The 15140-nt window shown below is 35.7% G+C and overlaps 4 protein-coding genes across 8 annotated transcripts; 1 reads left to right on the top strand and 3 right to left on the bottom strand.

The window, feature by feature from the left end:
- Positions 1 to 384: 384 nt before the first annotated feature.
- LOC148917503 (putative F-box protein At2g16290) lies at positions 385 to 1251 on the bottom strand. The gene is made up of 3 exons (XM_089052460.1): positions 1189 to 1251; positions 986 to 1102; positions 385 to 801 (listed from the first exon to the last, which is right to left on the bottom strand). Exons 1-3 carry the CDS (start codon positions 1249 to 1251, stop codon positions 385 to 387), a joined length of 597 nt encoding a protein of 198 aa, XP_088908586.1.
- A 1641-nt stretch (positions 1252 to 2892) lies between these two features.
- LOC103333334 (Zincin-like metalloproteases family protein) lies at positions 2893 to 8293 on the top strand. Of its 3 annotated transcripts, none has more exons than XM_008236155.3 (17): positions 2893 to 3190; positions 3282 to 3363; positions 3444 to 3496; positions 3590 to 3644; positions 3778 to 3916; positions 4003 to 4057; positions 4483 to 4705; positions 4973 to 5068; positions 5362 to 5481; positions 5584 to 5709; positions 5869 to 6024; positions 6206 to 6322; positions 6642 to 6767; positions 6863 to 6930; positions 7122 to 7257; positions 7383 to 7542; positions 7696 to 8293. In XM_008236155.3, exons 1-17 carry the CDS (start codon positions 3006 to 3008, stop codon positions 7941 to 7943), a joined length of 2145 nt encoding a protein of 714 aa, XP_008234377.2. In that variant the 5' UTR covers positions 2893 to 3005; the 3' UTR covers positions 7944 to 8293. The 3 variants fall into 3 exon arrangements, with proteins under 3 accessions (XP_008234377.2, XP_088908650.1, XP_016650301.2); XM_089052524.1 differs by having other exon boundaries at positions 2894 to 3190; positions 4967 to 5068; XM_016794815.2 differs by having other exon boundaries at positions 3030 to 3190; positions 3282 to 3310; positions 4967 to 5068.
- A 1556-nt stretch (positions 8294 to 9849) lies between these two features.
- On the bottom strand, positions 9850 to 12472 carry LOC103333437 (mitochondrial intermediate peptidase, mitochondrial-like). 3 transcript variants are annotated; one of them, XM_089052525.1, is made up of 9 exons: positions 12320 to 12472; positions 12149 to 12236; positions 11986 to 12063; positions 11853 to 11905; positions 11705 to 11759; positions 11433 to 11571; positions 11292 to 11346; positions 10397 to 10619; positions 9850 to 10135 (listed from the first exon to the last, which is right to left on the bottom strand). In XM_089052525.1, exons 1-9 carry the CDS (start codon positions 12331 to 12333, stop codon positions 10034 to 10036), a joined length of 807 nt encoding a protein of 268 aa, XP_088908651.1. In that variant the 5' UTR covers positions 12334 to 12472; the 3' UTR covers positions 9850 to 10033. The 3 variants fall into 3 exon arrangements, with proteins under 3 accessions (XP_088908651.1, XP_088908652.1, XP_088908653.1); XM_089052526.1 differs by having other exon boundaries at positions 9850 to 10129; positions 12320 to 12469; XM_089052527.1 differs by having other exon boundaries at positions 12149 to 12211; positions 12320 to 12409.
- A 473-nt stretch (positions 12473 to 12945) lies between these two features.
- LOC103333438 (putative F-box protein At3g25750) lies at positions 12946 to 14921 on the bottom strand. Its single transcript, XM_008236265.2, has 2 exons — positions 14912 to 14921; positions 12946 to 14057 (listed from the first exon to the last, which is right to left on the bottom strand). Exons 1-2 carry the CDS (start codon positions 14919 to 14921, stop codon positions 12946 to 12948), a joined length of 1122 nt encoding a protein of 373 aa, XP_008234487.2.
- Between the last annotated feature and the right edge of the window lie 219 nt (positions 14922 to 15140).

The following is a 15140-nucleotide window of genomic DNA, read 5'->3' as shown; positions in this document are numbered from 1 at the left end:
AAATTAATATTCACCAATTTATTTAGGACCAGGTCGTTACAATCAAAATAACCAACAAACTTACACACCAAATCATAACGTTGAGTCCTTATTTTTAAGTCATCAAATTGGTGATTTGTAATTCCGTTATAATTTCCTTTCGATAAAAAAATAAAATAAAAATTGTCTGCTCGGGTAACATATTTCAATAATGTTATTGTCCTTGTATCTTTCTCTACGGTTTTCAATTAGTGCACTAACAAAAATCCATGACCAAGTTGCGAATAAAATGTATCAAATATCAAATATTCAATACTGAAGCTACATCTTTAAAATAGAACCTCAAAAAAATAGCTTAAAATGTTTGGGGATAGGAAGAAATGTGACAATTTTTTACAGATATACCTATGGCAAAAACCAAATTGGAGGTTGCTTCAACTTCTTCATCAGGGTCTTAGCATATGTAGGTTTTAAAATCCTTTGACTTTTGACATTATACACTTCAAAATCTGTAAACGGACAATATATTGCCACATGATCACGATCAGCATAGAAGTATATGCAATTCGACTCACATCCTTGAATTTTTGAAGCCACGAAAGATATTGAAAAGTTATCACCCACAAACAAAGCAAAATCACCTAAGTCGTTTTTCTCAATCCACTCATGCTTATCATAATTCAGTTTGAAAATTCTAAATCCATTTGTCACACGACAATGATTTGTATAAGTACTATAGCGGTGAACCAACAATAACTCTTCCTCATTTGAACCCACAAGGTATGCCTTCATATGTCTTTTAGTTTCAGAACAAGGTGCCATCTGATTTATATTGAAGATGCACTGAGTAGTATATTCAAAAGTAAGAAGTTGGCTCTTAGAAAATGAAACAACATAACTTTTATCTCCATTTGAGCAATATCTTCATAAAGGGACCATATTTCATAACCAATTCGATCAAAGTATGTCCATTTATTGACAGGAGAAGAAATGTCTATTTACATACAGGAAGTTGATATTCTGTTTCAGAAACCATGCGGCCACCTTTAATTGCAAAATGAGCACAACCAAGATACTTGCCCTTCCTTGAGTACAAATCAAGGCAGAGATACCCCAAATCACCCTGTAACAAGTGCATGGATTCTAATCAATATACGTGAAAATCACATAAGTCAAAATCAGTACAATTATGCACAATAGTTTAATTACGCATGTAATTGAAGCATTCCCAATGCTGCAAGGAATTCTCTTAGACTGTATAACACAGACCATTCACACGTATTATCATCTTAACTCCATGTATCTTTTTGTGGTAACCTTAATAAATCCATCATTCAAGGTTAATGGGAGAAAAGAGAAAGAAAATTCAATCATTCGTTTGTCTCCACTAAATCCTCTAGGTCAATACCGCAGAAGTGCTCATGCTAAACATCGTGAATATTTTGTCTACAAGGCAATGATTTCAGCACATCCAATATCAAATGCAAATGATTGCATTGTTGTGATAATATATGAGCCAAGGTGTCAATTGGCTTTTATTAGACTTGGAGACAATAGATGGGCATACTTTGATCGAACTGGTTATGAAATATGGTCCCTTTATGAAGATATTGCTCAAATTGGAGATAAAAGTTATGTTGTTAGAGCATCCACAATGATGCTCTCTATTTTTTAGTTAAAATTTGGCTAAGAATATAAGAAAGCTATTTTAGGAGCTCTCTAAAAAATTTCAACTCCAACCATACTCCATAATTTGGAGAGTCATAAATGCTATAACTCTATTTTAATTGGCCCATCTCTATTAATAAATAAAATAAAAAATAGTTAGCATTAAATAAAAGTTTGAAATACTCATTAAATAAAGCAACATTAAATTATAGGGAGCCACTAGGAGTCCTTTATCTCTCCTCAGATTTAGGAGCTCCTAGAGAACTCTCTATTTTATGAGGTGGATAGGGAGCGTGGTTTGAGTTGCATTTTTACCATTCCTCCCTAAAATTTGTCTAAGGAGATGGTTTAGGGAGCCCATTGTGGATGCTCTTACATCCTCTAAGAGCCAACTTCTTACTTTTGAATATACTACTCAACGCATCTTAAATATAAATCAGGTAGAACCTCATTCTAAAACAGAAAGATATATGAAGGCGTACCTTGTGGGTTCAAATGAGGAAGAGTTATTATTGGTTCACTGCTATAGTACTTATACATATCATTGTCGTGTGACAAATGAATTTAGAATTTTCAAACTGAATTATGATGAGCATGAGTGGATTGAGAAAAACGACTTAGGTTATTTTGCTTTGTTTATGGGTGATAACTCTTCAATATCTGTCATGGCTTCAAAAATTCAAGGATGTGAGTCGAATTGCATATACTTCTACGCTGATTGTGATTGGAGAGTAAGATATTGTTCGTTTACAGATTTTGGGGTGTAAAATGTCAAAAGTCAAAGAATTTTAAAGCTTGCACATGCTAAGATCCTGATGAAGAAGTTGAAGCAACCTCCAATTTCGTTTTTGCCATCAATTTATCTATAAAAATTTGTCACATTTCTTCTTATCCCCAAACATTTTAAGATATTTTTTTAGGTTATGTTTTAAAGATGTAGATTCAGTATTAAATCTTTGGTATTTGATAATTTTTTTATTTATTGCATCTCGGTCATGGATTTTTGTTAGTGCACTAATTGAAAACCGTAGAGAAAGATACAAGGACAATTACAATAAGGACTCAACGTTATGATTTGGTGTGTAAGTTTGTTGGTTATTTTGATTGATGATATGATGGATAAGCGAGTGTTATGTGACTTTTGAGTTGGTATGATTTAATTAGATGATAATGTTGATTAATCAATGTAGTAACAGTTGTTTTACTACAGTGAAAACTGTCAAAATATAAGTCTCTTTTACCGTTATTCTAAATTTGACATCCACGGCCCAACCAGTTGGATTTCTGGTCCGTCGTACCCATACCGAACATCAAAAACCTCCGCAGACCTACCTCACTACGGCGCCACCGGAAAAACAATGCTCAGCCTCCTCCGCCGGTCTTGCCCAAAGCTCCGGTTCAAACCCGGTTATATATTCGGCTATCCGGGCCCTATTACGACCGGTCGCCAGTCCGCCTTCTCCACCGCCACCGGTCTCTACGGCTTCGACCACTTAAAGACCCCCAAAGGCTTTCGACGTTTCGTCGACGATGCTATCGAAAGGTCCAAACTTTGAAAATCCCAATATTCATGGCATTTTGATTTCCATCAGTCTCCCCATTTTCATTCGTTTTGTTTTTGTTTTTGTTTTTAGGTCCGGAGAGCTGGTTGCATACATTTCAGGTATGCCTTCCTCAGCGGAAATAATAAGAGCCATGGATGAGATTTCTAACACAGTAAGGTCTCACAGTTTGTCTAATTCTCTTTTTTTAAGAGTTGTTGGACTAATTCTTTGTTATACTCTCTAATTGCATAGGTCTGTTCTGTCATTGACTCCGCGGAGCTTTGTAGACAAACTCATCCTGACAGGTTATTATTCTCTGAATTTTTTGACTTTTTTTGTTGTTGTAGTTTTTGATGTTTCGGTATTTCATTGTCGATTTTCACTTGATTGTGCATTAGGGAATTTGTTGAGGAGGCGATCAAAGCTTCAATAAGAGTTAATGAATATCTACATGTGAGGTGACGGTGAATCGTCTTTGCAAGTGTTATTAAATTTTTGCTCACGTTTTTGTTATGTATATAAATTGTATTGTAGTCATGAGCCATTGCCAGTATCTGATTTGAAAATTTTCATCATTGTCTTACAGTATCTAAATACAAATCATACTTTATATAATGCCGTGATTAAAGCCGAGCAAGAGGGCAACTTGCTCACCGACGAAGCTCATAGGGTCGCGCATTACCTCCGCCTTGACTTTGAGAGGAGTGGGATTCATCTTTCTGCTGGTACTTGCTCTCTTCTTGTCATTTTATGCTGCTGTTACAGCAGGGATTTTGTTGCAGCTAAATAACTCCTCACTTTTGTTTTGCAGAGAAAGTAGATAGAGTGAACCGGCTGAGTATAGAAATTTCCCAATTGTGCAGACAGTAAGTACTAATTTATTTAAATTTTTTTTTTTTTTTAAAGTGACACTCATTCTACTAATCTTATTGTTTTTTTTCTTTTCTTTTTTGGGCGTTCCTCTGTGCCAATTGTTAACTGCAAGTTAGAACTTTTAGGCCTGCTACCAGGTTTAGGAAAATAAGTTATTTTCTACTGGTTTGTTTGACTAATGCTGCCACACAATTATTGTGCTTGTAAGATTTGAACCAAAGACAGAGCTTAGGCCCACACTGCCCATTTTCCATTAGAGCCTAGGGCCAAAAGTATCTTATTCAAGTTTTGCAATGTTGTGGAGATATAATTTTAACTGCTTGCTGATGCTGTACCATGCTTTTCATTTTTGCTTTTAAATCAAGAGCTTGACTAATTGACTTTACTTTTGCTTCAAATGCATTTGTTTTTGGTTTAGGTTCAATCAAAATATTGTTAATGACCCGGGTACGGTGGATATTTTCCCAGTGTCACATATGCCTCGAAATTTGCACCATCTTCTTAAGCCCATCTATCGTTCAACATCTGTAATTTCAAAGGACTCGTGGAGGCCCAGGGGTACCATGAACGAGAAGGGGTTTCGTATAACAACAGACCCGCACACTCTATCTTGTGTTCTGCAAGGGGCACCAAATGATGAGGTAACTTGATTGTTGTTTGGTGAAACTCGACTTTCCTGTTTTCTGAATCTTTTCTGGTGTAGGGAGTTAGTGCAGTAAGTTCTAGATGCCAGAATATGGAAACTAAGTTTACACTATGGATGCACTTTCTTTGTTTTTTCTCATTTGCTTTACTTTGCAAATGAAATTGGGCTTTGTTATATTGCATGTCACTTAAATTTATTTCTCATTTGCATTTATTGTGTTTTATGCTTGTCTTTTTGTTAATTAACTAAAATTTAGTTTCAGGTCCGGAAAATGGCATATATCAAAGGAAATTCTGTTCCTCATGCAAACCTTGGTGTTCTTGATCAACTTATAGCTTCCCGCCATGAGCTTGCTCAGGTCTCTCTCTCTCTCTCTCTCTCTCTCTGTGTGTAGTATTATAAGATGTTGAGAAGGCTTTCCAAACCTGTGTGGAATCAGGTTAAAGTTACTGCTCACAAGAACATTTTCCCTTCTAGACTTGTATGTCATTTGAGGAGTTACTTTAATGCAGATCTCTTGTGATCTTTTGTAGACATCTATAGTTTGTAGGAATTGTCTGATTTGAAACGTAGTGGATATGGCTTGATGTAGGGTCTTTTTCTGTTGTATTTGTACTTATGGGTATGCTTTGTTCTTATTGTTGAATGCAGATAATGGGTTATAGATCTTATGCTGAATTCACTGTTAAGCCTAATATGGCTTCGTCACCAGAAGTTGTGATGTCTTTTTTGCTAGAGATGAGCAAGATGGTCAAACCCAGCGCTGATGAGGTAATATGTTATTTGTAGTGTTTAAAAGTATTGCTACTCTTTCATTTTGACTATAGATCACACTGCAGGTTTTATCTGTTAATGATGTTACTTTTACTTCAGGAGTTTAAAAAAATTAGGGATTTTAAAAGAGAAAAATGTGGTCAGCAATATGGAGATTTAGAGCCATGGGATGAGGCATATTACACCGCAATGATGAAGTCTTCTGCCCATGACTTGGACTCTTCGGTATGCTATGCTCCCATGTTTGCTTTTGAAGTAAAGAACTGATAACTGCAATGTTTACTTACTACGATGCTTGTGGAATACCATCTCTTTGATTTACTTGTTAATGCATCATATTGATGGCAAGGGAAGTTTTCTTGACTCTCTGTCTCTCTCATGCAGGTTGTAGCATCGTATTTTCCTCTGCCTCAATGCATTAAGGGTTTGAAAGTGCTGGTGGAGTCATTGTTTGGTGCCACGTTTCATAGCATCCCCCTAGCACCAGGTGAATCATGGCACCCAGATGTGCTTAAAATGTCACTTCATCACCCCGAAGAGGTATTTACATGGATGATAATACGTGTGAATGTCTTCAGTCTGTGTTATACAGTCTAAGAGAATTCCTTGCAGCATTGGGAATGCTTCAATTACATGTGTAATTAAATTCGTGCATGATTGTACTGATTTTGTCTTCTGTGATTTTCACGTATATTGATTAGAATCTATGCACTTGTTACAGGGTGATTTGGGGTATCTCTACCTTGATTTGTACTCAAGGAAGGGCAAGTATCCTGGTTGTGCTCATTTTGCAATTAAAGGTGGCCGCATGGTTTCTGAAACAGAATATCAACTTCCTGTATGTAAATAGACATTTTTTCTCCTGTCAAATTTTATGTTGCACATTTACGCATTTTTAAAGAGTATACTTTATAATTCTTAGCTAGTTGGATTCTTCAAAATGGAACGAAAAGCGAATTAGGGCTTGCAAATACTTCTTTTGGACACTAAAAACCTTTGACACTCCGATGGGTTTGCATTTTTGTTGGAGAAACTCTCTAATTAAATATCAGAACATAGTATTTCGGAATCTTCTTTGTGAGAAAATGTCTTGACTTGGGTACTATATTACCAAAAGGTTAGATACTCATTCAATGACTTTCTGGTTTGGTGCGCAGGTTGTTGCTCTTGTCTGCAATTTTTCTGCTTCACATAATTCATCAACTGCAAGGCTGAATCATTGGGAATTGGAAACTCTGTTTCATGAGTTTGGACATGCTCTTCATTCTTTGCTTTCAAGAACGGTATTCTAGAAATACCTTATGACTCGGAAGACAAGCTATATCACCTCCTCTTCCTTGCGACAAATTCATAATACATTTTTCATATTTTCTTGTAGGTTTACCAACACTTTTCAGGTACCAGGGTGGCTCTTGATTTAGCGGAAGCACCTTCAAACCTTTTTGAGTGAGTTGAATGCTATGATTATTATTCCATCATTCTTTCATCTGATGAAAATCTTTGTAGAAATATATGAAAGACAATGTAGTTGAATGAATATGTTTGGCATGATACTTCTTAATTGTCGCAACTGTCAGAATTATCAGAGTCTATTTTTGGGATATTGATGAGAAAATGTTTTCTGTTGATATGGCAAGGTACTATTCATGGGATTACCGAGTTTTGAAGACATTTGCCAAACATTATTCAACTGGTGAAAGCATCCCTGAGAAACTGGTAGAGTCAATGCAGGGTGCCAGAAAGATGTTTGCTGCAACTGAATTGCAACGTCAGGTTATTGTCCAAGGACCTTCGTGGATAAAACAATAATGATCACTTTAAGTGTTCAGAAGAGAAGACGAGAAAACCACAAAGAAGGAATACTGACCAATGTTTGCTTGCTTGTTTCCTGTTATCAGATTTTTTATGCTGTTATTGACCAAACATTCTTTGGGGAACAGCCAACTCCACCAACAAGTTCTATTGTGGCAGATCTGAAAAGACAATATACTAGTTGGAAGCACGTGGATGGCACACACTGGGAGGCCCGATTCAATCACCTCCTAAATTATGGTGCAGGTAACTTCAAAATTATCAGCCTCATCCACAAACTTGAACCTCTTTGAGCTTCAGAAGTATCTCAAATGTGAAATTTTGAAACATTATTATTAATAATATCCCTTTTGTGTACAATTTCGTTTTCATGGCTGATAAAATGCACTTGTCTTGCAGGTTATTATAGCTACTTGTATGCCAAATGTTTTGCCGCAACAATATGGCAGAAACTGTGCCAGGAGGATCCACTATCATTAACTACGGGAACTGCACTAAGAACAAAATTCTTACAGCATGGGGGAGCTAAAGAACCTTCCCATTTGTTAAGTGGTCTTGTAGGAGATGGGATCCTAAGGAATTTTAATGGAGGAATGGTTCCTGATATTTCCTGTCTTTGTAATGAAATGAAGTTGGAAAAGGTATAGAGAACAGACATTGTTGTGTTCCATTTGAGTTAACAAGAACTAGTCAACTAAATAGCAAAGGAAGGAATGAAATGGAGGGGTCTGAAGAAAAGAAGAAGGTGAGCGAAGAGGCAAAACTATGGCACGGCTCTTGTCGGAGGCAATGTAGGACGCAAATGTCAAACGTGGGCTGACAGCTGCAGAGATTTCATTCTGGAGTTGGCGAGGCAAATGTGGAGTAGCAATTTTTATTCATTTTCTGATGGATATACTGTTATTCTTACCCATCCATGTGAATTTTGTAGCATACGCTGAATAATTAATGAAGCCATTTGATTCGAATAAACCTTAAGTAAAACAATTCTTCACTATGTCCTTGAGTAATTTAGCACCTAGCCATGAAACACCAGAATCTCTCCTGAAACAGAAAACTATAATATGAGGCTGTCTTACATATGAAAGAAAGGGGTCTTGCACAGTTTTAATCAAACTTACTATGGTGAATGGCGCAGAAGAATATCTTGGAATAACATTCCCACCATTGTTGATAAGAACAACATATTTGGCCAAAGACGAGCAACAATTGCAATAATATAACTTGGATATATAAAATAGTACTTATAAGATTGAAAATAGATACATTCTTGTTTTTCAAAGATTGCCTCTGGAGAGTAACAACATATTCTAATCTATATACCTAAACTCCCAGCATATTCTAATCTCTTACTCCTCCTAGTTCTCATTCCACCCTCCCATTCCCTTACATAAATTGCACGATACTATTCCATACCTAAACTCCCAACATATTCTAATCTCTTACTCCTCCTGGTTCTTCTTCTTCTTCTCTTTCTTCTTGAGCTCATTCTTGTTGATCCTTGAAACCCCAAATGGGATACAAATATGTATCTCATGTTTAGGGTAGACGGGCTCATTGCAAAGTAATTTCTCACCACATAGCTTGTGAGTCTTGTCATGAATCGTATCAAAGTGCTCAGACAAGCTTTTCCTGTTGTCAAATGAGCTGTTACCTTTGCAATGAATCTTTTGATAAGAAACATCCATAGAAAACACTCAAAAATCCACAGAAGATAAGCCTCACTAGAAAAGCTCAAATTGTTTATGAGAAGAGTTGATATGGGGCTTCAACTTTCAATAATAGCGGGCATATATAAATTAGCAAAGCATTGGAGCAATTTGCAACAACTAAGAGATGCTTTTACACTGATATATGCAGATATAGGAAAAAGTAGGCTTATCTCCTGTGGATTTTTGAGTGTTTACTATGGATATTTCTGATCAAAAGGTTCATTGCAAAGGTAACAGCTCATTTGACAACAGGAAAAGCTTGTCTGAGCACTTTGATACGATTCATGACAAGACTCACAAGCTATGTGGTGAGAAATTACTTTGCAATGAGCCCGTCTACCCTAAGCATGAGATACATATTTGTATCCCATCTGGGGTTTCAAGGATCAGCAAGAATGAGATCAAGAAGAAAAAGAAAAAGAAAAAGAACCAGGAGGAGTAAGAGATTAGAATATGCTGGGAGTTTAGGTATAGAATAGTATCGTGCAATTTATGTATGGGAATGGGAGGGTGGAAGGAGAACTAGGAGGAGTAAGAGATTAGAATATGCTGGGAGTTTAGGTATAGAGATTAGAATATGCTGTTACTCTCCAGAGGCAATCTTTGAAAAACAAGAACGTATCTATTTTCAATCTTATAAGTACTATTTTCTACATCCAAGTTATATTATTGCAATTGTCGCTCGCCTTTGGCCAAAAATGTTGTTCTTATCAACAGTGGTGGGAATGTTATTCCAAGATATTCTTCTGCGCCATTCACCATAATAAGTTGTGCTTAAAAAAACCCTACATCAATCCATATCCACTACGTTTCAAATCAGACAATTCCTACAAACTATAGATGTCTACAAAAGATCACAAGAGATCTGCATTAAAGTAACTCCTCAAATGACATACAAGTCTAGATGGGAAAATGTTCTTGTGAGCAGTAACTTTAACCTGATTCCACACAGGTTTGGAAAGCCTTCTCAACATCTTATAATACTACACAGAGAGAGAGAGAGAGAGAGAGAGAGATAGAGAAACCTAAGCAAACTCATGGCAGGAAGCTATAAGTTGATCAAGAACACCAAGGTTTGCATGAGGAACAGAATTTCCTTTGATATATGTCATTTTCCGGACCTGAAACTAAATTTTAGTTAATTAACAAAAAGACAAGCATAAAACACAATAAATGCAAATGAGAAAGAAATTTAAGTGACATGCAATGTAACAAAGCCCAATTTCATTTGCAAAGTAAAGCAAATGAGAAAAAATAAAAAAAGTGCATCCATAGTGCAAACTTAGTTTCCATATTCTGGCATCTAGAACTTACTGCCCTAACTCCCTACCCCAGAAAAGATTCAGAAAACAAGAAAGTCGAGTTTCACCAAACAACAATCAAGTTACCTCATCATCTGGTGCCCCTTGCAGAACACAAGATAGAGTGTGCGGGTCTGTTGTTATACGAAACCCCTTCTCGTTCATGGTACCCCTGGGCCTCCACGAGTCCTTTGAAACTACAGATGTTGAACGATAGATGGGCTTAAGAAGATGGTGCAAATTTCGAGGCATATGTGACGCTGGGAAAATGTCCACAGTACCCGGGTCATTGACGATATTTTGATTGAACCTAAACCAAAAACAAATGCATTTGAAGCAAAAGTAAAGTCAATTAGTCAAGCTCTTGATTTAAAAGCAAAAATGAAAAGCATGGTACAGCATCAGCAAGCAGTTAAAATTAGGGAGTTTCACTAAAACACCCAAAATGGGGGTTGAAATTATAAAAAAACCCAAGCACTATTTAAACATATAAACACACCCAAAACCCATCATTACACACACTCAAAACCCATTTATAAACACACCCAAAAAGTTGACTTTGGGGTTGATTTTGGGTGTGTTTCTATGTTTAAATAGTGCTTGGGTTTTTTTATAAATACATGTCTAGGATTGGGTTTATTTATAAATTTGTATTAAAATTATATCTCCACAACATTGCAAAACTTGAATAAGATACTTTTGGCCCTAGGCTCTAATGGAAAATGGGCAGTGTGGGCCTAAGCTGTGTCTCTGGTTCAAATCTTACAAGCACAATAATTGTGTGGCAGCATTAGTCAAACAAACCAGTAGAAAATAACTTATTTTCCTAAACCTGGTAGCAGGCCTAAAAGTTCTAATTTGCAGTTAACAATTGGCACAGAGGAACGCCCAAAAAAGAAAAGAGAAAAAACAATAAGATTAGTAGAATGAGTGTCACTTAAAAACAAATTTGAATATAATTTAAATAAATTAGTGTACTTACTGTCTGCACAATTGGGAAATTTCTATACTCAGCCGGTTCACTCTATCTACATTCTCTGCAAAGCAAAAGTGAGGAGTTATTTAGCTGCAACAAAATCCCTGCTGTAACAGCAGCATAAAATGACAAGAAGAGAGCAAGTACCAGCAGAAAGATGAATTCCACTCCTCTCAAAGTCAAGGTGGAGGTAATGCGCGACCCTATGAGCTTCGTTGGTGAGCAAGTTGCCCTCCTGCTCAGCTTTAATCACGGCATTATATAAAGTATGATTTGTATTTAGATACTGTAAGACAATGATGAAAATTTTCAAATCAGATACTGGCAATGGCTCATGACTAAAATACAATTTATATACATAACAAAACCGTGAGTAAAAAGTTAATAACACTTGCAAAGACGATTCACCGTCACCTCACATGTAGATATTCATTAACTCTTATTGAAGCTTTGATCGCCTCCTCAACAAATTCCCTAATAAACAATCAAGTGAAAATCGACAATGAAATACCGAAACATCAAAAACTACAACAACAAAAAAAGTCAAAAAATTCAGAGAATAATAACCTGTCAGGATGAGTTTGTCTACAAAGCTCCGCGGAGTCAATGACAGAACAGACCTATGCAATTAGAGAGTATAACAAAGAATTAGTCCAACAACTCTTAAAAAAAGAGAATTAGACAAACTGTGAGACCTTACTGTGTTAGAAATCTCATCCATGGCTCTTATTATTTCCGCTGAGGCCTCCCTGAAATGTATGCAACCAGCTCTCCGGACCTAAAAACAAAAACAAAACGAATGAACATGGGGAGACTGATGGAAATCAAAATGCCATGAATATTGGGATTTTCAAAGTTTGGACCTTTCGATAGCATCGTCGACGAAACGTCGAAAGCCTTTGGGGGTTTTTAAGTGGTCGAAGCCATAGAGACCGGTGGCGGTGGAGAAGGCGTACTGGCGACGGGTCGTAATAGGGCCTGGATAGCCGAATATATAACCGGGTTTGAACCGGAGCTTTGGGAAAGACCGGCGGAGGAGGCTGAGCATTGTTTTTCCGGTGGCGCCGTAGTGAGGTAGGTCTGCGGAGGTTTTTTATGTTCAGTATGTGTTCGACGGACCAGAAATCCAACTGGTTGGGCCGTGGATGTCAAATTTAGAATAACGATAAAAGAGACTTATATTTTGACAATTTTCACTGTAGTAAAAGAAATGTTACATGCTTTTAAGATAATTTCCACATATTGATTAATCAATATTATCATCTAATTAAATCATACCCAACTCAAAAGTCATGTAACACTTACTTATCCATCATATCATCAATCAAAACAACCAACAAACTTACACATCAAATTATACGTTCAGTCCTTATTTTAAAGGCATCAAGTTGGTGATTAGTAATTCTATTATAATTTCCTTTCCGAAAAATAAAATAAAATAAAAATTATCTGCTCGGATAACATATTTCAATAATGTAATTGACCTTGTTATCTTTCTCTATGTTTTTCAATTAGTGCACTAATAAAAATCCATAATCAAGTTGCGATAAATAAAAAATGTATCAAATATCAAAGATTTAATACTGAAGCTACATCTTTAAAACAGAACCTAAAAAAATATCTTAAAATGTTTGGGAATAAGAAGAAATGTGACAAATTTTTATAGATAAACTGATGGCAAAAACCAAATTGGAGGTTGCTTCAACTTCTTCATCAGGGTCTTAACATGTGCAGACTTTAAAATCTTTTGACTTTTGACATTATACACCCCAAAATCTGTAAACGGACAATATCTTACCACACGATCACAATCAGCGTAGAAGTATATGCAATTCGACTCACATCCTTGAATTTTTGAAGCCATGACAGATATTGAAGAGTTATCACCCACAAACAAAGCAAAATCACCTAAGTCGTTTTTCTCAATCCACTCATGCTTATCATAATTCAGTTTGAAAATTCTAAATCCACTTGTCACACGACAATGATATGTATAAGTACTATAGCGGTGAACCAACAATAACTCTTCTTCATTTGAACCCACAAGGTATGCCTTCATATATCTTTCTGTTTCAGAACGAGGTGCCACCTGATTTATATTTAAGATGCGCTGAGTAGTATATTCAAAAGTAATAAGCTGGCTCTTAGAAGATGAAACAACATAACTTGTGTCTCCAATTTGAGCAATATCTTCATAAAGGGACCATATTTCATAACCAGTTCGATCAAAGTATGTCCATTTATTGTCTCCAAGTCTAATAAAAGCCAATTCACACCTTGGCTCATATATTATCGCAACAATGCAATCATTTGCATTTGATATTGGATCTGCTGAAATCGTCGCCTTGTAAACAAAATATTCACAATGTTTAGCATGAGCACTTCTGCGGTATTGACCTGGAGGATTTAGTGGAGGCAGACGAATGATAAAATTTTCTTTCTCTTTTCTCCCCTTAACCATGAATGATGGATTTATTAAGGTTACCACAAAATTTTCATCGCAAACTATTAACCATCCTTTTGAAGACCCACAAAATCGCTTCTTCATCCATCTTAACTGCATTTTGAGGACCTTATCATTTGTCACATCACATAAATTCCATGTATCTTTTTGTCTATCAGGAATCAAGAGCATTGGAACACTGTCGATTTGCTTATTCTTTGATACCCAATACCATGACTTGCAAACAGCAGCGAATCGTAAAGAATCTAAATGTAAGACTAGTCTCTTGAAAACTAAATCTAAAAGCTCCTCAGGCAAACTTTCCCAATCTGAAAGAAAAAAGAAAAAAAAAAATCAATTAGAGATGCAATGAAGAAGAAGTAGATGTGTAATTAATCTTGGCCATAGCTTTATAAAAATAGCCGTATGATTTGAAACATAGAAAGTAAAAATTGATGGAACAATACAAAGATATAAATTAAAAAAAAGAAAACCAGTAAAAAAAAAATTTAAACTAAAAGGTGCATTAATTCCTGTTTTTCTTTTATTAGAAGATAGGAATGTTATAACTAAAAAACAATCAAATTACAGAAGCAAACGGAGAACAAAAAATCTAAAGACAAATCTAGAGGGATGTAACCTTACACACACAGTGATATAAAACAATATATATAAATAAACAACATCCTAAAAACTAATTAAGATGGCCGCTTAGGGTTTTTAAGGGATGTCATGCAAATGACCCATTAGTGCAGTGATTTAGAGTAATTGCTCCCTCAAGTAAGGTAACAAGTTTAATATATTATTAGCATTCTCAATAGGAAAGGTCCTTAAAAAAAAAAAACGTGTCATTCATTAGTTGACAAACACGGAAGGATTCCCCACGAATATTGTATGATAGGATTCTATAACATGTCTAGCCAAAAATTCAACTAAACTGAGTATTAGATTAGAGTCATGCTTTTCTCCTTTTCTTTATTTTCCTTAATTCGGATATAATTTTTTGTTTTATTTTACCAAATATTCATCAAATTTATAGGATAGGATACATGAATTATCTAGAAATATTTGCAATAGCAAGATACAATATAAAAGGCTCGCATATTTACAATACTAAATATAGCATGATAACAACTTGCAAACAAACAAATTTACAAAGTAAGTTTTGTTGAAGAAAACATACCTGATTCCATTGATTCAAAACACAGACGAGATCTTTTTGCTGGCTTTGAATGTAAAGCAATAGACTATAGAAAGAAAAGAACCCCTTATTTATATACAAGTCCTCCTAATTCCTAATAAGAATAGGAGGAATTGCAAGAGTTTTGTCTTTTACATTCAAGGCCCAAAAGAAAATAGTCAAACAAAACGACGGCCCACAAAACAAAAGTGATTTCGGTCAGTTGATGAAT

This window comes from Prunus mume, linkage group LG5 (genome assembly GCF_029339155.1).
Source record: "Prunus mume cultivar Tortuosa linkage group LG5, ASM2933915v1, whole genome shotgun sequence".
Taxonomy (NCBI): Eukaryota; Viridiplantae; Streptophyta; class Magnoliopsida; order Rosales; family Rosaceae; genus Prunus; species Prunus mume.
Note: the sequence above shows the minus strand (reverse complement) of the source record. Positions and strands in the feature narration are given on the sequence as shown.

What these genes read in the sequence shown, in the direction of transcription:
- LOC148917503 (XM_089052460.1), bottom strand. Translation starts at nt 1,251, where the DNA reads ATGGTCTGTGTTATACAGTCTAAGAGAATTCCTTGCAGCATTGGGAAT. An exon ending in GGAATGCTTCAATTACATGC is followed by an intron (nt 1,103 to 1,188) that starts GTAATTAAACTA and finishes CACTTGTTACAG; the next exon opens with GGTGATTTGGGGTATCTCTG. An exon ending in AAACAGAATATCAACTTCCT is followed by an intron (nt 802 to 985) that starts GTATGTAAATAG and finishes AATATAAATCAG; the next exon opens with ATGGCACCTTGTTCTGAAAC.
- LOC103333334 (XM_089052524.1), top strand. Translation starts at nt 3,006, where the DNA reads ATGCTCAGCCTCCTCCGCCGGTCTTGCCCAAAGCTCCGGTTCAAACCC. An exon ending in AAGGGGCACCAAATGATGAG is followed by an intron (nt 4,706 to 4,966) that starts GTAACTTGATTG and finishes ACTAAAATTTAG; the next exon opens with TTTCAGGTCCGGAAAATGGC. An exon ending in CCTCCTAAATTATGGTGCAG is followed by an intron (nt 7,543 to 7,695) that starts GTAACTTCAAAA and finishes CTTGTCTTGCAG; the next exon opens with GTTATTATAGCTACTTGTAT.
- LOC103333437 (XM_089052525.1), bottom strand. An exon ending in TGGATGAGATTTCTAACACA is followed by an intron (nt 11,906 to 11,985) that starts GTAAGGTCTCAC and finishes CTAATTGCATAG; the next exon opens with GTCTGTTCTGTCATTGACTC. An exon ending in TGGAATTCATCTTTCTGCTG is followed by an intron (nt 11,347 to 11,432) that starts GTACTTGCTCTC and finishes TTTGCTTTGCAG; the next exon opens with AGAATGTAGATAGAGTGAAC.